The following is a 21,861-nucleotide window of genomic DNA, read 5'->3' as shown; positions in this document are numbered from 1 at the left end:
AATCTGTAGTGGAATAATAAACGTCATGAAAATGTGCCAGCAGAAGAAATTACGTCAAAATGTAAAAAATGGACTTGAGAAAATTCTGAACAAAATCATCCCTATGACTAAAATTATGGAAGTAATTTATCAAAATACTGATGAAATACTGACCATCCTTAATAAACCAGAGCACGATATCAGTGGTTTTAGTAAATGTGTTGCCGCCGCCAGTGAATTAGCATGCATGATGTGGATTGATGACATTGGTCAAGTGGCTGCACAGATGTTTAAAGTTGTGCTTTTGACTGGAACTCTTACAGGGATTGTTGCTGGCGTTGGCCTTGTGCTTGACATTCGAATGCGCATGCGTCGCGTCTGAACGCGCTGTTGTCTTTGGAGCTCCATCGATTTGATTTATAATTCTTGATTTTACTCTTTAAACTTACTTACAACAAACATCTTCTACTTTTCCTCACCGAGAAGCACTACTGCTCAAACCTCATAGTTACAACACGGACTGTTGAGCAGACGCGTCTCAAGCCTGTTAGTGATCCAACGCTGGATACTCTTATAGGTTACGTCCGTGGATCACGGCTGAACGCGTCTTCTCAACACACACTTACAAACATTTATTTATTTATTTTTCGCCTATCGTGCGTCTACTCTACACCCGTACCGCTAAAAGACGGATTATATCTAAGACGTTAGTCAGAAATTAGTATTAATATTGATAGCATCACTGGTAGCGTCGTTGCTAACTTACTGTCCACCTGTTAAAATGGCGAATATATCAGATGTAAGTAGTCTACCTTTTGGTGCAGGTGAGGACACATTTGAGCTGCACGCGGTGCAGTCTGAGCTGGAAGCTGTTGAGAAACAGATCCACGACCTTTTAGCGAGACAAGCCGAGCTAATAGACCGGCGATTAGCTCTTGAATCATCTCGCGCCGCCGCCGCCGATGCTCACAAATCAGAGATTAATGTTACTAACCCGCTGACCTCGTCTACTCCGTGCGTTACGCAGCATCAGTCCCGAGCGTCGAGGTCACGACCAGCCATGATCTCGTTCACTCCGGCTCCAACACGCCATCACGAAGCCTGGATATTTCCGCAGCGGAAGACACGAGTCAGGTCTAGACCAAGACCCTCTCCGACCCTCCCGGTTTTCGAGTTATCTACACAAAACCGCTTCTCCCCTCTTCGCGAAACAGAACGCGATGCTGTGATCATCGGTGATTCCATCGTTCGACACGTACACGCTACATTAGGTAAAAATAAGGTGCACAGTCACTGCTTTCCTGGTGCTCGTGTTTCTGAAATCGCTGCTCGCGTCCCCGAGATTCTGAACGAGCGCGTCGGAACCGTGGTCCTGCACGCGGGAGGGGCAGACATCAGGCTGCGCAAGACGGAGGTTCTGAAGAAAGACTTCAGGAATCTGATCGATACGGTACGCAGCACATCGCCTGATATAACGATTATTGTGTCAGGACCGCTTCCCACGTACCGACTAGGCAATGAAAAGTTTAGCAGATTATTCGCGCTAAATGAATGGTTAATATCATGGTGCAATGAGCAGAAACTGCTCTTTGTAAATAATTGGAATCTGTTTTGGGAGCGTCCTAGGCTTTACCGTGCTGATGGCTTACACCCAAACAGATTCGGATCGGATCTTCTGTCAGATAACATCTCCAAAATGTTAAATACCTTTTGACTAGTAACCAAAAGTCCAAATCATAGTCTCTGCTGCACCAAATTAACTGATATAAATACTAGTGTAGAACATTGCATAGAAATTGTGTCTATTCCTCGTTTAGTGAGATCAAATAATAAATCTACTGCAGGATCTAGGAAAAATCTAATTGTTATTAAAACAGAAAATGTTGCTATTAGTAAACAAAAACAATTTCTAAAGCTAGGTCTTTTAAACATTAGATCACTCACACCTAAGGCAGTTATTGTAAATGAAATAGTCACAGATAATAGCTTCGATGTACTTTGCCTTACTGAAACCTGGCTTAAACCAAATGATTATTTCGGTCTAAATGAGTCTACTCCATCAGGATACTCCTACAAACATGAGCCCCGTCTGATTGGTCGTGGCGGCGGTATTGCAACAATCTATAGAGATTTTCTTAGTGTTACTCAGAAAACGGGTTATAAGTTTATTTCATTTGAAGTACTTGTACTAAATGTTACGCTCTTAGACGCTAGAAAAACATCCCTATTATCTTTAGCCTTGGCTACCGTATATAGACCGCCAGGGCCTTACGCTGATTTCCTAAAAGAATTTGCAGATTTTCTCTCAGACCTATTGGTCAATGTCGATAATGCATTAATTGTTGGAGATTTTAACATACACGTAGATAATCAAAATGATGCGTTAGGGGCTGCGTTTATCGATTTATTAAACTCCTTTGGGGCTAAGCAAAACGTTACCGGACCAACTCATCGTTTTAATCATACACTCGATTTAATTATATCACTTGGAACCGATCCAACCGATATAGATATCATTCCACAAAGTGATGATGTCACTGACCATTACATGGTAACTTGCATATTACGTACCCCTGTAATATATCATGCTGCGCCGCGTTATCGACTAGGCAGAACAATCCTTCCATCCACCATAGATAATTTTTCAAATTGCTTATCGGATCTGTCTCAGCTGCTGTCTGAACCTAAACAAACAGATGAACTAGAGGAACTAACCAGCACTATGAGCACCATTCTCTCTGGAAAATTGAATATTGTTGCACCTATGAGACTAAAAAAGGTCAGAGAGAAAATTAAAGTACCATGGTACAACAATACTACGCGTGTTCTAAAGAGAGAAACTCGTAATTTAGAGCGTAAATGGAAACAAACTAATTTAGAGGTTTTTAGAATCGCTTGGAAAGACAGTACGTCACGTTATAAAAAGGCCCTAAAAGCGGCCAGGGCTGAGCACCTCCGCAAACTAATAGAAAATAACCAAAACAATCCTAGGTTTTTATTTAACACCGTGGCTAGACTAACAAATAAACAAGCGTCACCTGAACAAAATATTCCGTTACAGTTTAGTAGTAATGATTTCATGAATTTTTTCACTGAGAAAATAGAAAACATCAGAACCACAATTGTAAACGTTCAATCCTCAATCGCGCCTTATAATTCAGCTTCGATTATCACCCCGCAAGAACAATTACAGTGCTTTACAACTATAGAACAAATAGAGTTAAATAAACTTATCACTTCCTCTAAAACAACAACATGTTTATTAGATCCCATACCAACTAAACTACTGAAAGAAGTGTTACCTGTAGTGGAAGAGCCTCTCCTCAATATTATTAACTCATCTTTAACTTTAGGTCATGTTCCAAAAACATTTAAACTGGCAGTTATAAAACCTCTCATTAAGAAACCACAATTAGACCCAAATAATCTAGCAAATTATAGACCCATTTCAAATCTTCCTTTTATGTCCAAAATACTAGAAAACGTTGTGTCCGCCCAACTAGGCTCTTTCTTACAAGAAAATTACATCTATGAAAAGTTTCAGTCTGGGTTCAGGCCGCATCATAGCACTGAAACTGCGCTCGTTAAAATCACAAATGATTTACTCTTAGCTTCTGACCAAGGCTGTATCTCAATATTAGTTTTACTTGATCTTAGTTCTGCGTTCGATACTATAGATCATACAATACTCTTAGATCGACTACAAAATTATACCGGTGTTCAAGGACAAGCACTAAGCTGGTTCAGATCATACCTATCTGACCGATACCATTTTGTCTATTTAAATGGAGAAAAATCGATCATAACTCCAGTAAACTATGGAGTGCCGCAAGGATCTGTGTTAGGCCCTCTATTATTCTCAATATATATGCTGCCACTTGGAAATATTATAAGGAAACATGGAATTAGTTTCCATTGTTATGCTGATGACACTCAAATATATATTTCATCACGGCCGGATGAAAACGCTAAATTATCCAAATTGACAGAGTGTGTTAAAGATATAAAAGATTGGATGACGCGCAATTTTCTTTTATTAAATCCAGACAAGACAGAGGTACTACTTATCGGTTCAAAAAACCGCCCACAAAACCTCTTACAATACAACTTTAACATAGTAGGATGTCCCGTTACTTTATCCTCTACTGTAAAAGACCTGGGTGTTATATTAGATTGTAACCTGTCTTTTGAAAATCATATTTCATATGTTACAAAAACAGCCTTTTTCCACCTCAGAAACATTGCTAAGCTACGTAATATGCTCTCTGTTTCTGATGCAGAAAAGTTAGTTCATGCGTTCATGACCTCGAGATTAGATTACTGTAATGCTTTATTGGCTGGTTGTCCTGCATCCTCAATAAACAAGCTACAGTTAGTCCAAAATGCCGCCGCTAGAGTTCTTACTAGATCAAGAAAATTTGACCATATAACACCAATTTTATCATCACTGCATTGGTTACCTATAAAGTTCCGTATTAATTACAAGGTATTGCTACTGACTTATAAAGCCCTAAACGGCTTAGCTCCAGTCTATTTAACGGATCTTCTATCGCCCTATAATCCATCACGCTCTTTAAGATCACTAAATTCGAGGCTTTTGGTCATACCTAGGATATCTAGATCAACTAAAGGAGGGAGAGCATTTTCACATTTAGCACCAAAACTCTGGAATAGTCTTCCGGATACTGTTCGTTGCTCAGACTCGCTCTCCCAGTTTAAAACTAGATTAAAGACGCATCTCTTCAGCCAGGCATTTATATAATATTTTTAATCTTACAGTAAAATCCGGTCTTTACTTCATAAACGCCAGAGGAGAACTGGCCCCCGACTGAGCCTGGGTTCTCCCAAGGTTTTTTTTTTTCTCCATTAGGTCACCTGATGGAGTTTTTCGGTTCCTTGCCACTGTTGCCTTTGGCTTGCTCAGTTGGGGATACTTAATTTAATTAATCAATCAACAATACTATTGATCAGCATTATCAAACATGGATGTTTTAAACTAGAAACAAACACTGATGTACTATTTTATTTAATCCTGTGAAGCTGCTTTGATACAATCTGTATTGTGAAAAGCGCTATATAAATAAAGTTGACTTGACTTGACTTGACTAAATAGGAGAAGGATCTACCGCCAGCAGTCGATTTTGATATTCTAGGTATTATCAACTGGCCGGACTTTTGATATCGACTATAACGCGTGAGCTCGCTCAACTACTAGAGAGCTAAACCATTTAGTGCTTTGTAAAATTAATAAAACATCAACATCTAAACATCTGTTAATTCTCAATAAGAACTAGTAGTCGTATTACAGAAATAAAATCAAACTGTTTAGTAATAAGAGAAGCTAGTAATGCTGTTTGTGGAGTTGTTTAATCCTTCTCTGTGGCTGTGGTTGGAAGTCACTGAAACTACATCAAGAGATCTAACAGGAATCAGATTTTTAAAACCACATCATAAAAAACAGAGCTGCAGAGACATTTAGACAAACAGATATCTATATCAATGGTGGCAATAAAAATGCCATTTATCTGCATAATTTATTCATGCTGCAGTGCATGCTGGGAATTTTTTTTACTATTGTAAAGCCCGATATATTGGTCCAATCTGCCGGTCCGCCAATACACGGGGAAGGTTATCACGTGCTCTGTCCTCACTCATGCAGAGTATTGGTTGGTTAAATTTTCAATACATTTAGTTATGTATTCTCTCGTTTATTTCATCTGACTCCATAAATGAAAGGGTTTTAATGATATCTGTGGATCATTAATCATGAGTGAATGTTTGACTATTCCGTTTAACTCTTCAATGAAAATAATATCAAAGTCAGTTAGAATAATCAAATGTAACAATTTATTATGTCGGGTAAATGTATCATGCCAATTCCATAATCAATTCAAAGATAATCGATACAAAACATCAAATGCTCTGGAATAGAGAGAAGATGCAAACCCAACATTAAGAAATACGTGAGGCTGAGAGATCTATATCTCTCAGCCTAACGGACCGATCTCAAGTACAGAAAAAGGCCCCGAACTCTCTGCTGCATCTCATTAAATAGTCAGACCTCTTTCACATGGAAACATGTGCTAACAAAAGAAATTTGCATGCAGTGGTTGCACCTTCATGGGGGTGGGTGACCATTTGCTTGAGAGACCACCTTCCTTTGTAAGTCAGTTATCCATAAACTCTTAAAACCTTATTACCTTTTATTTTATCTATCTGGATATGAGATATCTGTACCACTCACTTTGAGACATTTCAAATGACACCAAAAACATATCAGTCAATGATAAACATTCACATTAAACCATATTCTTGTGTGAGTTCTTAGTAGTTTGCGGAAGTGAGGTTGCATGGGGGAGGTCAAATGGTAATTAGCCCTTTGTCTCAGACCAGGCCTCAACCAGTATTTTCAGTCTTACACTATGATGGTACCCAACATGAATTGGGACATGGAACTTTTGATGAGATTCATGTACAGCTGTGTGTGTCTAGGTCATGCAGTAGTTTTGTTTTATGCACTATAAGATTTCAATATCCTTCAAAATAGCTGATTACTGAAACACTCATACTGGGATCTCATACTGTAAAATCACAGAGATACTATAACCAACAAAAAAATTGAAAATAATAAAAATACCCATAAACTCAAAGATCAGACACAGAAAGAGATCATTGTGGCTGGAAGTCATTTGTAGTTCTTGTGTTTCTCTTTTTTTCTGTTCTTGTTTTTCTGTCCTTCAGTGATTCTGTTTATTACCAACAGGTGTTTATCAGTGTCTCAATTCACTCTGTCAAGTGGACTATATTGGTGAACTAATGTAGGGAATAGTGAATGAGTGTGTGGGGTGTACAGTCTCTGAGTGTCGACTTTGAGCTCTGTTAATTCACAGTATATTCCTGTAAGCTACGTTACGTTACGTTACAGTATATTCCTGTTTTCTACGGTATGCTACTGTTTTAATGGAAATGGTATGATACTGTCAGAATTTGGCTGTTTTTTTATTTTTTATTTTACAGCAAGCTTTTACAGTGCAACAATCAACAAGAGTTGGATACTACAGCTGGTTATTTTAGTTGTCTAAAGCAATACTTTCTCAGCTCAATTAACCACAGCTACTTTTCTATATTCATTGTTATGCAATGTTTTTTTTTCAGTGACATATGGTCATTGGGATGGTTGCTCCATGATCTCTGCATGCTGGATGTGTGGGTGAGTGTTTTTTTTTTTCTTCTCTAAAATCGTACTCGGTTACCTAACGTAACCTCTGTTCTCTCTAGAGAGGGAACGAGTATTGCGTAAGAAGCTTACGCTACGGGTAAAGTCATCTTTTCTCGAGATATGAAGCCAAAAAATTATCCTTAATTTAATATCTTGTCAACGCAGTGCGGCAGCAAGCAGACCTAGAGCAAGCGAAGTCGCGTGCTCATTGGCTGCTCTGCGGCAACTGCAGCAGCCTATCGCTGAAACCTTAGCGTGACGTCACGCCCAATGAGCGCGCTGGGCGCGCTCACGCGTCACAGCCCATGTGAGGAGGCGTGGCTTTAGCTTATAAAAGAAGGTTCAGAGGCTGCTATTCTCTGGTTTTTGTCGCTGAAGCGAGTGAGCTCGTGGCGCGAGCACGGCGGTTTACGCAATACTCGTTCCCTCTCTAGAGAGAACAGAGGTTACGTTAGGTAACCGAGTACGTTCTCTTACGAGAGGTTCTCTCGTATTGCGTAAGAAGCTTACGCTACGGGAACTTCCCTTGTCAACGCCGTGCGCGCCCCGCATCCACTGAATGAGTCCCAGGGAGAAACCCGGGGAACACTATAACAGGGAACCGGGCGGCCAAGAATGGCTAGCGCAGTACATAAGCACACACATAAGGGCTCAGAGCGGCGTGGCCGGTCTGACTAACAACCCCAGAATTGAGCTCAACCAGGAGAGCTAAATCACACAGCAGTAGTCTGCACACAGAGTGGGCTGGCTACGCGGGACTTAGACAGATAAGAGTTTAGCCTGCAGGGCAGGAACTTCCAGATTGTAAAATCTCACAAATGTAGAGGGGGAGGCCCAGCCTGCCGCTGTACAAATGTCATGAATGGAAATTCCACTAGACCAAGCCCATGAAGAGGCCATGCCTCTGGTGGAGTGGGCTCTGATACCCAGCGGGCACTGCAGATTTTTAGACGCATAAGCGGCTGCAATCGCGTCCACTATCCACCTGGACAGGCTGTGTTTCGAGGCGGCGAGACCTTTGGTGCGCCCACCAAACGAAACGAAAAGCTGCTCCGAGCGCCTGACAGCGGCGGAGCGTGTAGTATAATTCCTAAGCGCTCTGACAGGGCAAAGGAGTTTACCATCGATCTCGCTGCCGGATGACGGCAAAGCGGAGAGAGAAATGACCTGCGCTCTGAACGGTGTGCCCAGACTTTTGGGGACATAACCGTGTCTCGGTTTGAGGATGACTTTAGAGTCATTAGGTCCAAACTCGAGGCATGCAGCGTTAACTGACAGCGCGTGAAGGTCACCCACGCGTTTAACTGACGACAGTGCTATCAGAAAAACGGTTTTTAGCGTGAGATATTTCATATCCACTGTTTCCATGGGTTCAAAGGGATGCGCTTTCATGGCCTCTAAGACCAGGGACAGATCCCAAATAGGAACCGACGGGGGTCGCGGCGGGTTCAATCTCCTCGCTCCCCTGAGGAAGCGGATGATGAACTCGTTCCTCCCTAATGCGCGGCCCAGCGCCGAGTCGGCAAAAGCTGAGATGGCCGCAACATAAACTTTGAGCGTGGAGGGGGACCTGCCCGCGTCCAACAGCTCTTGGAGGAAGCCCAGCACCTGCGATACCCCACATGTTAGTGGATCCAGCCCTTTGGCGGTGCACCATTTACTAAACACAGACCATTTTGAAGCATAGAGCCGCCTCGTAGAGGGGGCTCTAGACTGTGTGATCGTGTTCACAACCCCTGTTGGCAAGTCAACGGGTAACCGTTGATGACCCACGCATGCAGAGACCAGCGCTCTGGATGGGGGTGCAAAATCGAGCCGTGGGCTTGAGAGAGAAGGTCTCTCCTCACCGGTAACGGCCAGGGGGCTGTGTCCGCCAGCCGTATTAGATCCGGGAACCATGTTTGATTCTCCCAATACGGGGCTATGAGGAGCACCGTGTGGCGCGCTTCCCTGAATCTCTCGATAACCTGCGGCAGCAGGGAGACCGGGGGAAAAGCGTAAAGCGGGCCGCTGGGCCAGTTCTGGGCCAGCGCGTCCTCGTTCTTTGAAAAGAACTTTGGGCATTGCGCGTTGTCTTGTGACGCAAAGAGGTCGACTTTCGCTCTGCCGAAACGGCGCCACAGTAACTGGACTGTTTGGGGATGCAAGGACCACTCTCCCGGGGGAACATTGTCCCTGGACAGTCTGTCTGGACCATCGTTCAGGCGACCCGGCACGTGCGCGGCTCTCAGTGAGCGCAGTGAGTGCTGAGCCCACACTAGGAGGCGTTCCGCCAGGGTGCAGAGCATTTTGGATCTGAGACCGCCCTGGCGGTTCACATAGGCTACCACTGACATGTTGTCTGTGCGGACCAGTACATGGTGGCCTTGCAGGTATGGGAGGAAGTGCTTGAGCGCATTCTCGACCGCCAGCATCTCTAGACAGTTTATATGAAGGCGACACTCCTGGTCTGACCAGCGGCCATAGACCGGTCTGCCCTCGAAAAGCGCTCCCCAACCTCCGTTGGACGCGTCTGTCGAGATAACTTTCCGGCGTGAGACAACTCCCATCGTCACCCCAGTGCGATACCATTCGGCTGCCAGCCAGGGTCGAAGGGCTGAGACACAGCCCTGACTCACTCTGACTCGTAAGCTGCCGGCCGTCCAGGCTCGGTGAGGCACTCGCGCTCTTAGCCAGCGTTGAAGCGGGCGCATGCGCAGTAAGCCCAGCTGAAGCACTGCAGCCGCTGAGGCCATGTGCCCCAAAACTCGCTGGAATGTTCTCAGCGGAGTCTGGTTGCCCGTCTGGAAAGATGCGGCTAGGTGTCGAATGCGGCGCGCGCGCTGCTCTGACAGTCTGGCCGTCATAGCCACCGAATCCAGTTCTATTCCGAGGAACGAGATAAACTGGCGGGGCAGTAATGAGCTCTTGGCCCAATTGACCGAGAGACCCAAATTTTCCAGATGGCCGAGAAGCGCTGTCCTGTGAGACAAAAGCTCTGACTCTGAATGCGCTAGAATTAGCCAGTCGTCCAGATAGTTCAGTACCCGTATCCCCTGAGTTCTCAGGGGAACGAGAGCCGCGTCCATGCACTTCGTGAATGTACGGGGTGCCAAAGATAGACCGAACGGCAGGACGGTGTACTGATATACCCGGCCGTCGAAGGCGAATCTCAAGAATGGCCTGTGACGGGGAATTATCTGGATCTGGAAGTATGCATCCTTCAGATCGAGAGAGATAAACCAGTCTCCCTGGCGAATTTGCGCGAGGATTTGTCTGGTTGTAATCATTTTGAACGGCCGTCTCATGAGGGCTCTGTTCAAGTGTCTCAGATCTAAAATGGGTCTCAGCGTCCCGTCCTTCTTGGGTACGAGGAAATAACGGCTGTAGAAGCCCGACTCGCTCAGAGAAGGATGCACTTGTTCTATAGCCCCCTTGTGCAACAGCTTTGCTATTTCTGCCCGAAGCAGATGAGCCACTTCTGTGTTCACACTCGTCTCGGTTCGCGCTAGAAAGCGAGGCGGACGGCGAGCGAATTGAAGCGAATAGCCGTGCTTTATGGTATTCAGCACCCATTCTGACACGCCCTGGATAGCTTGCCATGCGCTGGCACATCTCGCTAGGGGTCGAATGGTCTCTGGGTTCAGATCGCCGCGCTGTGCGGGATGGGGAACCTGTATCAGAGAAGATAGGGGGACGCGCGCATTGCGCGCGTCGCCGGTGCTCGAATACGGGGGCTCGCAGACAGCGGGGACTGGCTGTGCAGCATTCAATGGCTCGATCACTGTGGACGGGGCACATTTTGAAGCTGGGAGCCCGTGGCGCGAGAGCGGCATGGGGGTAAACGTGTCTGATTGTAAGTGCGCGCGCTCGTGAGCGGGCGCGGGGCTTACATACACAACACGGCCAGTGCTGGGGAGCTTTAGAAGATCTGCATCCCGGGATAACTGAGTGACAGAGCGTGCAGCGTGTAGGTGTGGGCACAGATTCGTGGGCACATTTTCTACACTTAGCACTCGAGCGGCGCTTGCCCGCTTTATGAGAGTGCGCTCTGTGAGCGTTACCGGGGAAACTGTGTTTGTGTGTAGTGGTGAGCACGTGGGTGTGGGCACATTTTCTACACTCATGACACCTTCGGCGTGAGCCGGAAAACTCGAAACCAAACTCTTTATGAGATATCTCTGGGTCGCCGTAAAAACGGCGTTTGTGTGCAGGCGAGCGAGTTGTGTTACTGGCTCGTTGGCTGCGATGTGAACCACTGCAGTAGCCTTTTTTAAGGGGACTGACAGGGCTGGGCGCTTTGATGGCAGTCCGGCCGCAGCGGGACTCAGCCATCTTTTCCTCCCTGCGGCTGCTAGGAGGACTTCGCGGGCTCAGGTTTCAGCGCTATCCTAGGCCGGGGTCCCCGGGGGGGAGGCGGTCTGCGACGGCTGACTGAGCGCTGTCTAGGGCGGCCGCCCTGGCGTCGCGAAGATGGAGGCTGAGCAGAGCGCTGTGTCGAGCTGCGTGCAGGAGGCTGATCCTGAGAGCGGCCTGCAGCGGAGCTCGAGCGGCGGGGCAGAAAGAGGTTCATAGCCTGTGAGGCTTTCTGCACCTCTGAGAAGCGATCCACAATCCCACTGACCGCTGGGCCGAACAGGCCGGTGGGGGAAAGCGGGGCGTTGAGGAAAACTGCGCGCTCCCTTTCGCTCATATCCGCCAGCGTCAACCAAAGGTGCCTTTCGGTGACGGTGAGCGAAGCCATGGACCTTCCGATGGCTTGTGCCGCTGACTTGGTGGCGCGAAGCGAGAGGTCCGTCGCGCTGCGCAGGTCAGTCAGAGTGTCCTGATCCGGGCCTCTCTCGTCCAGATCACGGAGGAGATCGGCTTGGAGGATCTGGAGCACAGCCATGGAGTGCAGGGCGGAAGCGGCCTGGCCGGCGGCAGCGAAAGCGCGGCCGACGAGGGCTGAGGTGGTCCTGCAGGCTTTTGACGGCAGGGCAGACTTTGAGCGCCATCTAGCGGATGGCGGGCAAAGGTGCGTTGCCACGGCTTCTTCGACCGGAGGGATCTGTGTATATCCCTTCTCGGCGGCCCCGTCCACTTGGGAGAGGGTCGCGGAGGCCGGTGAGCGGAGTCTCGCGGAGAATGGGGCGTTCCACGATTTAGCGAGCTCAGAGTGGAGCTCAGGCAGGAAGGGTGCTGACCTAGAGGCGGGCGCTTGGCGGCGGCTAGGCAGAAAACACCCGTCGAGCCTGTTAGGCGCGGGGGCCTTGGGTGGGGACCAGTCCAGTCCCATCTGGTCGACCGCTTTGGTGAGGAGGCGGAGGAGTTCCGCGTCGACACTGGCGCGGGACTTGCTAGACTCCTGTGTCGAGGAGGCGGAGCGGTGAGACCCCGACCATGCCTCGCTGTCCGAAGCCATGAGAGAACAGCTGTCTGATAAAGCGGCATCGTCCGCTTCATCCCCTAGGGCGACGGCAGTGCGGGCGAAGGCCGGCCGCTGCGCGTCGGGAAGGGGAGAGGGAGATAGCGAGGCTCGAGGGAGGGGCTCCGGCGAGCACTCAGCAGCTGCCGCGGGTTCCGGTGGCCTCTGAGAGCGGCGCTTCTTCTTGCGCGGCCCGGTGGAGGCAGACGGTGAGACAGCGAGAGCGTCGAACGAGGCGAGTCGAGCCCGCAGGGTCGACATCGGCAGTTCTTCGCATAATTCACAGCCGCCCGCGGAGAGAGCGAGGGCTGCGTGGTCACGACCCAGGCAGAGAACGCAGATCACATGGCGGTCTCTTTCGCTGAGCGGAGCTTTGCAGGAAATGCAGTTAGGCATGATGCAATGTAAAAGGATATAATCGCCGGATAGCGAAGCAGGCAGGGATAGCTGAAGGCGGCGAAGACGACCGGCTTCCTCAGGTAATCCTCGGCTTGCAAGGCACTTGTTTCAATGGCGGCTTCCTCAGAGTCCAGCGATGCGTAGTGCGTCGCTGAAGAGACAAAAATCAGAGAATAGCAGCCTCTGAACCTTCTTTTATAAGCTAAAGCCACGCCTCCTCACATGGGCTGTGACGCGTGAGCGCGCCCAGCGCGCTCATTGGGCGTGACGTCACGCTAAGGTTTCAGCGATAGGCTGCTGCAGTTGCCGCAGAGCAGCCAATGAGCACGCGACTTCGCTTGCTCTAGGTCTGCTTGCTGCCGCACTGCGTTGACAAGATATTAAATTAAGGATAATTTTTTGGCTTCATATCTCGAGAAAAGATGACTTTACCCGTAGCGTAAGCTTCTTACGCAATACGAGAGAACCTCTCGTAAGAGAACAATGTATTAAGTCAAGTCAAGTCAAGTAGCCTATATTTGTATAGCGCTTTTCACAATACAGATTGTATCAAAGCAGCTTCACAGTATTAAATTAAAATAATACAACAAGGTTTATTTCTAGTGGAATTTATTGATTGATAAAATTAAAATTAAATATTCCCAAAATATCCCCAACTGAGCAAACCAAAGGCAACAGTGGCAAGGAACCGAAAAACTCCATCAGGTGACCTAATGGAGAAAAAAAACCTTGGGAGAACCCAGGCTCAGTCGGGGGCCAGTTCTCCTCTGGTGTTTATGAACTAGAGGCCGGATTTAACTGTAAGATTAAAAATATTATATGAATGCCTGGCTGAAGAGATGCGTCTTTAATCTAGTTTTAAATCATAATCATATTAAATCATGGTAAAAAAAAATCTTACTGCTGGGTCTGTTTTGATAAGCTTTATAGTCTAAATTCAGACTACAGTCTTCAGTTACTTTTAGAATCTTGGTAACTGAAATTAGAAAAAAACTTTGGTTGAATTAAAGTATATTAGAGATGTTGGAAAATGAAATCTGCATCTCCATAAAGTTGGTCAGCAGCAGGAAGCATGAAGTGCTCTAAAACGTCCTGGTAGACGGCTGCGTTGACCTTGGACCTCAGAAAACACAGTGGACCAACACCAGCCGATGACATGGCTCCCCAAACCATCACTGACTGTGGAAACTTCACACTGGACTTCAAGCATCTTGGATTGTGTGCCTCTCCATTCTTCCTCCAGACTCTGGGACCTTGGTTTCCAAATGAGATGCAAAATTTGCTCTCATCAGAAAAGAGGACTTTGGTCCACTGTGCTTTATTAAATCCAGAGTCAACGCAGCCTTCTACCAGGACATTTTCAGAGCATTTCATGCTTCCTTCATTTTCCAGCAGGATTTGCACCTGCCCACACTGCCAAAAGAACCAAAACCTGGTTCAATGACCATGGTATCACTGTGTGATTACTGTGTGATTTCATGTAATCTTCTAATTTTCTGGGATTTTGATTTCGTGGTTTCATAAGCTGTAAGCCATAATCATCAAAATGATAACAAATAAAGGCTTGAAATATCTCACTTTGCATGTAATGAGTATATAATATATTAGTTTCACCTGTTAAGTTGAATTCTTGAAATAAATCAACTTTTTGATGATATTCTAATTATATGACCAGCACCTGTATATATATATATATATATATATATATATATATATATATATATATATATATATATATATTAACTGACAACTACTAAATGTTTTATAACTACCTGAATTCATCATGAATTACAGTAGGAGTGCGTGTTAAAAAGCATTTATTAACACACTGAGTAACTATTATTATGTCTAAATAACAAGATGTATAAATGTACATTTAAATAGTTTACCCCTTAACGCCTGAATTTATATAGCTGTATATAAAAAAAAAAATGTATGTGTGCTTTTGCCTTTAAGTAGATGGTAAATAATGTTGAGATTATCAATTTCACTTTTGCACAACAAATAAATAGAAATTTTGGTATGTCGCAAATTTGCTACAAACAGAAATCTACAAAGTACGTAAAAAATATTCGTCACATGAAGCCTATATGAATAACATAGCTATAGAAGCAATCAATAAGCTGGTACATATTTTTATCTTAGCACAACTTAACTCATTTTGGGCAATTTCTCCACATTTGCGCCCTTGATATGCGGATTTTGCAAACCAAAATATTAGCTACGGTGAACCGGATGTAGTTTCCACTCCGACCGCTCCTACGAGAAACCAGTGCGTGCAAAAGGTTCCTAGGTATGTATCGAATGTGCACAAACAGGCACTGGGGGAAAACAAACGCTATCTCGCCTGCAGTCTGAATGGAAAGGGTTTGTTGCAAATTCGCGACAGTGGGCGTTAAGGGGTTAATCATTTACTTGCACTTTCTAAATGATCTAATGAACCACTGACAAATAAATAACTGGTTTGTAAATAATGTAATACTTAATATAGAAGTGATAAATGTATCATTAATAAAGGAGGAAAATACAATTATTAACAACATTATAGATATGCTTATAAATCAAGTATAAAGCATGTATAGCTTTTATAGCTTTAAGCATGTATATAGTATTTATGAACTGCTTATTAATGTCTATTATTTTTTTTTATAAATGATGAATAAACTATTTACTAATGCTTAACAAATGATTCATAGCATAGTTATAAGTTATTATAAGTGTTTCCAACTTCCATATTTGTAGATTTTTGCATTATCAGGCAGTCAGTCAGTCAGTCATATTTATTTATAGGACACATTTAAAAACAACAGCTGTTGGCCAAAGTGCTGTGCAAATTGTAAACATGTATCCTAATGAGTAAACATAAAAACACACAAATAAACAATACACTACAATTTATACCACTAGGCCCACTTATGACCATAAGCAAGAGTAAATAAGTGGGTTTTAAGCAAAGATTTAAAATCATTGAATGTTGGTGCAGTCTTTAAGTAAGATGGTAGATTGTTCCAAAGCTATGGAGCGGCAACTGAACAGGCACAATCTCCTTTCAATTTTAAACGTGTCCTTGGAAAAGTCAGCTGTAGATACTGGTTGACCTAAGTTTTCTAAAAGCATTATGGTTGGATGAAAGGAGATCAGAGATGTATGGAGGAGCTAGTCCATGCAATCCCTTATAAGCAAACAATAGTATTTTGAATGTTTGTAGTATGTATTTACACAATATCTTATTATTGCCTCTTTCTCAAGTACTGATAATAAGTTATAAAACAGGTGGCAATTGCTTAAGCTGGAGATAGGATGAGGGAAAAACTGTTTTTGTGCCTAAATGTTCTAGTGCACAGAGATCTGTAAGAGGTAAAGAGGTCTGTCCATTAAGCTGAGTGGGGGAGTGCTGTAGTTGTTTCCACCATCCACTTCCACTATCATCTCCACAGTTTTGAGTGTGTTCAGCTTGTTCAGTTGTTGTGACTACACCAGACAGCCAGGTGCTCAACCTCTTGTCTGTAAGCAGACTCATCACCATCCTGGATGAGGCAGGATGGTCATATGCAAGCTTCAGGAGCTTGATAGACAGGTCTTTCAGGAGCTTGATAGACAGGTCTTTACAAGACAGGTCTTGTGCAGTAATGTGTGTAGAGGGAGAAGAGCAGTAGGGAGACAACACAACCCTGAGGAGCGCCAGTGCTGATAGTGAGGGTCTTAGATGTGAGTTTTCCCAGCCTCACCTGTTTGCTCGGCAAGCACACTACAGGGACTTCAGCAAGGGTCCAGTGATGACCTTCAGGTGTGCCAGTACCAGTCTTTTAAATGACTTCATGACCACAAACGTCACAGCAACAGGTCTGTAGTCATTTAGTCCTGTGATTTTTGGTTTCTTGGGTACAGGGATTATGTTGAAGCATTTGAAGCAGGAGGGGACTTCACACAGCTCCAATGATTTGTTGAAGATCAGTGTGAACATGGATGACAGCTGGACAGCACAGGCTTTGAGACAGGCGGGTGAGACACCGTCTGGGCTTTTGACTTTTCTCATCTTCTGTTTCCATCCTCCAGATACAACCTCCTCACAGATATTAAGTGCAGGCTGAGAAGCAGAAGGGGAGAGGAAGGGAGGGAGGAGAGGGTGTTGGTGGTTGTGTTGCGAGACGGTCAGAGCGGGTGTGGGGTGTGAGACAAGGCTTTCAAATCTGTAGTAAAACACAGTCAGATTGTCGACCAACAGTTTATTCTCCACAGGGCTGGGGGATGGTGCCTTGTATCTTCTTATGGCTTTCAGGCCCTTGAACACTGATGCAGGGTTTTTAGCTGAAAACTGTTTTTTAAAGGGGGGATGAAATGCTATTTCATGCATACTGACCCCCAATTTCCACCGGCTGCGTTACGGCTGCGTTACGGCTCCGGCACGGCGGCGGAGTCAATAGGTTTCCATTAAAGTCAATGAGTGTATTTCCACTGAATGCGGTACAGCTGCGTTCCGACTCCGGCGATCCGCAGCCCTCCGGAGCAGATACGCAGAGCTTCTATTTTTGCCGGATGCCGGAGAGCTCCGCAGCAATTCAGCACATTATATCGCGCGATCTTACGTGAATTCGCGAAATCTCGTGGGTCCTCGTGCTTTCAGCTGTCAGTCATGGCCGCAGCCGTTACGCAACAAATCCGGACCTGGTGGGTATTGACGGACGACGGAACACGGAGCTGTCACGCAGCGGAGCCGTTACACATCTGGTGGAAATTGGGGGTGAGTTTTTTACACTGTTAAAGAGTTGGATTCCCATGCTAAACATGGACAAAGTTTCAAAAATTTAATTGTACGTTTGAAGCAGTTTTTCTGTGCCAAAAATTCTCCTTCCGGTTTGTCACAAGTTTCGGAAAGTTTTTTTCGAGAATGGGTCTGTGTGACGTAAGCTGGAGCGGAATTTCCTTATACGGGTCGTAAGGGCACTTCTGCCGGAAGGGCGCAGGCGCGCGCGTGTATCCGTACACCAGAGAGAGAAGAGAGCCAAAGCAGTTCGCCCATCAAAACGCTGTGCTCGGCTTTAGGGAAGTCAATGTCTCCAAAGAAGTGTGTTTTTGGTTGCCAAGGCAAGACAACCCTGCACAGATTCCCAAAGAACCCGGCGTTAAGGGACCAGTGGATGGAGTTTGTTTTTCCAGAGCATCAACGGAGTTGTGCAAGACTGTTTGTTCCCTGCATTTCGACGATGATTGTTTTATCCAGATCGACGGATTTGCAGATCGTCTAATGCTTAAGGATGGAGCAGTCACAATGATAAAGGTTCGCGGTCGTGCGTTGGAACCGGGCGGTGAGTAAAACTGCTTCAAATGTCTGTGTGTTGTTAGCTATCGGCGCGTAAGCACAGCTTTAGCTCCGCCCACACGGCACGCCTCCAGCCACTCGTTTTTTTCCGGAAAGACTCGGTACAGCCTATCTTTCTTTTATAAATATAATAAAACTAAAGACTTTTTGGAGATTTGAAGGATGCAATACTACTCTGTAGGTACTCAAGATTAACATGAGATTGACTGAAAATGAGTGTTTCACCCCCCCTTAAAGTTAAATTAGCTCTGCTCAGACTACATATGTATCTCACTCTACAGAGTAAAAATAACTCTAAAGAAGTGTTAAAGTTAATGAGATAAGTGATTAATTAACTGATGATTTAGCATTGGTAATGAACACCTGCTGTGAAATCAACTGAAAATAAAAGAAGACATTAAATGTTTGGTTCTTGAAATACACCTCTGGTGCAACTCAGACACATCATCAGTGATGTATCCTGGGTTCATTGGGTGTTTCGGGTCTCACAACATCATAAATCCTCGCCCAGATGACTCAGCCAGGGTTGATCAGACCCTGGCTTGTGTCTGGGTAGCTTGTATGATCCACGGATCCCTTCACTCCAAGCATCTTGAGGGCCCTGATGAGTGACTGGCCGATGAATCCTCTGCACCCGACCTCGATGGGATTGCATCGGATCCTCCAACTCCTGCTTCGGCATTCGCCTGCCAGCTCCTCCTACTTGGCCCTCTTCCTCTCAAAAGCCTCCTCCATCCGGTCTTCCCAGGGAACAGTCAATTCCTGCAGGACCACTCGCCTTGAAATTTCTGACACCAGGACAATGTCTATCCTGAGAGTGTTTCAAGATCTCAGCAGAGGACGATTAAACAACTCCATAAACCGCATTACCAGCTCCACTTAGGGGGGCTGGATGCGTGAGAGATAACCTCTCTCGAGACGCAAACAGATTCACTTCCACTGGGCCGAACCTCTCGCATATCGACTCCACCACGTCGGGGTGAAGTCTCCATTCCCGGGCCTCAGCCTCTGCCTCGACAGGATGTCTGCTCCTTGGTTCTGGTCCCCTGGGACATACATTGCTCTGAGAGACAACAGTTTCCCCTGGGACCACAGGAAGATCTGATGCGCCAGTCTGGATAGAGGGCGCAACCTCAGACATATAAGCTCTGCCCACCAAAGCAGATGTAGTACGGCAGGGTTTGGGGGGCACCGCTGGGACTTTAAAGGAGACATATCATGCTTTTAAATCCTTCCTTTTTACATATAACTCATACATTTGTGGTCTATATAAAGCGGAACTGCAATGCTTGGGTCTGAATTCCTCATTATTATAGCTCCACAGGCCCATTTTCTACCCCTTTTCTGATGTGCGTCTGAGAGCAAGTCGTTTTGGTGCGGTCTTTTTAAATGCAAATGAGACACTTCATACCCCGCCCGCTCTCCAGTCTGTGGAGGTGACACTCGGTTCAACTCCACCCCGTTCGGCCATTTTTGTAGTTTGATAGCAGAGATAGGATTATCTGGCGGCACAGAAACTTTTGGACATCCAAGATTTCTGTCAACACAGAAAACATTTCATCATTGGATAGTTTTTTCGTTTTATTAAAGTGTTGTTTTATGTCAGCTTAATGCCCGGAACGCTTTTCAGAAAAGATAAGGTAACTTATTTAGCACAATTCACACGGTAATTCAGGAAAAAAATATCTCTGAATGCTGCACATGAAACTTTGGTCTTCCGACCTTTTATCACCGTGTCGATTTATTTTTATTAATATGTGCGAGGGAGAGAGAGCAAGACAGCGCTTAGTTTGGAGACGGTGAAGTCTTGTTTACACTTTCGCCTGGCTCGGAAGAGAGAGAGCGCACGCGCGACCGGGTCTCTCTCTGCTCGTTCTTTCAGTTAAACATGCGCCCTGTCACAAGCGCAGCAGTTGATCTACATTACTCTCACCGATCAAATAAGACTTTGGCGGGCGCTAAAACAAGTTCAATGCAGGAAAAACCCTGTTGTTGCTGAAGTAGTTATCCATGAAGTGCTTCGCGTTCGCGCACACTAAAATTACTTTATGGGTACATTTCCATGAAAAATAAAACTCAACCAGGCACTTCGAAGAGGTTCTGATGCTGGGAGACGGTGTAATGAAGCGTGTGGGTTACTACATCCAACAACCGAACATTTTGACTTACCCTCTCGCAACCTCTGCATCCTTGAGCTTAGACTACAAAATCACAGCGAGAAATAAACATGGCGGATTGCTCGAAGTGTTGAGCCGGTAGTCGATGTCCTTATTTGGCAGTTCCGCTGCAAATACTGTGACGTAATAGTTCACAAAACGTCATAGATAATAGAAAAATTGGAACCGGTTGAAAAATAAGGCCAAAACAGAATATAAAAATATCAACGAAACACCTGAAGAGACTAATTTGAAATTTTCTTTACTTCTAAACACTAAAAATATACAACAAAATGCATTTAAGGGCTAAAAAAGTGGATTTAGCATGATATGTCCCCTTTAAGGGATTACGCAGTGTCTGGGGAGAGATAGCTGGTCAAAGCCTCCTCAACACGCGGCATCATCCCATAACCGTTCTCCTTAACCCCCACTTTGTTGCTATAATCCAACACTGGGGGATTAGACAGGCGTGATGAAAATCGCCTGTTCCATGACTTACATAACTCATTGTGTAAATCTGGAAAGAAGGGCAAACCCTGGTGTGAAGGCTGTGATCAGTGCTGCAGAAAAAGCTCATCAAGCTTGCTTTTAGCCTGCGCATCCTGCTTCTCTTAAGGCCAACTGATGTTAAGTTTGGCCACAGCACGCGTCACAACCTCCACGAGCTCCTCATATATGGGTGCAGTCGGAAATGTTATGAGTTCATAACTTCCGCACGGGGAGTGAAAGGTGTCATGGGATGTCAGGAATGAACCCAAGAGCAGACGAGGTGCAGACACTCAAGGTTTATTTGGACACAAAACAGAAAACAAAACCCACGAGGGGGCAAAACAGGAACGAGGAGAGGTCACTTAGACTAAGACAAAGTAATAAACAAAGACTAGACTCTGACTTGACGATGACAGAAAACAAACTCACAATACAGATTAACAGGTCTTTTGACAAAGTACTCAGGGTATAACAAGCAATGTTCACACTAAGTTAGACAATGTACCGACACAGGACAGAAAACATGAGGGGATTAAATAAGGAGAAACTAATGAGGGAAACGGGTGACACAGGTGAAGCAATAATGACAAAACGAGGATAACAAGGGGGCGGGACTAGGTGACGAGAAACACAAGCACATGGCCTAGCAAAAGGCCATGTGTGTGCACATAAAACATGGGCCTGTCATGATCCTGCCTCAAGACCAGGGAAAATCAAAGACTAGAAGGCAGAATCATGACAGAACCCCTCCCTTAAGGAGCGGCTTCCAGACGCTCCCTAAGGGAACACTAAACACATGACATGACGGACTGAGACATGGACACAAACCAACAAAACATGACAAAAACCAACAACGGCAAACATGAATAAACAATAACAGGGTTGGGATGAAACAATAAAAATAACAAACACG

The 21,861-nt window shown here is 45.4% G+C and overlaps 1 protein-coding gene across 1 annotated transcript in view; it reads left to right on the top strand.

Annotated features, from left to right (window-relative positions):
- LOC307156318 (serine/threonine-protein kinase Nek4-like) overlaps window positions 1-21,861 on the top strand; it is a gene marked incomplete at its 3' end in the record, with an annotated part of 945,281 nt that overhangs the window by 904,509 nt on the left and 18,911 nt on the right. Inside the window, exon 12 of the mRNA XM_079867609.1 lies at window positions 7,135-7,189. Within this exon, the coding sequence (XP_079723735.1) occupies window positions 7,135-7,189 (55 nt within the window). The remainder of the gene's footprint in view (window positions 1-7,134; window positions 7,190-21,861) is intronic.

Source organism: Squalius cephalus (genome assembly GCF_949319135.1).
Source record: "Squalius cephalus genome assembly, chromosome: 3".
Classification (NCBI taxonomy): domain Eukaryota; kingdom Metazoa; phylum Chordata; class Actinopteri; order Cypriniformes; family Leuciscidae; genus Squalius; species Squalius cephalus.
This window is presented reverse-complemented; position numbering and strand designations above follow the sequence as displayed.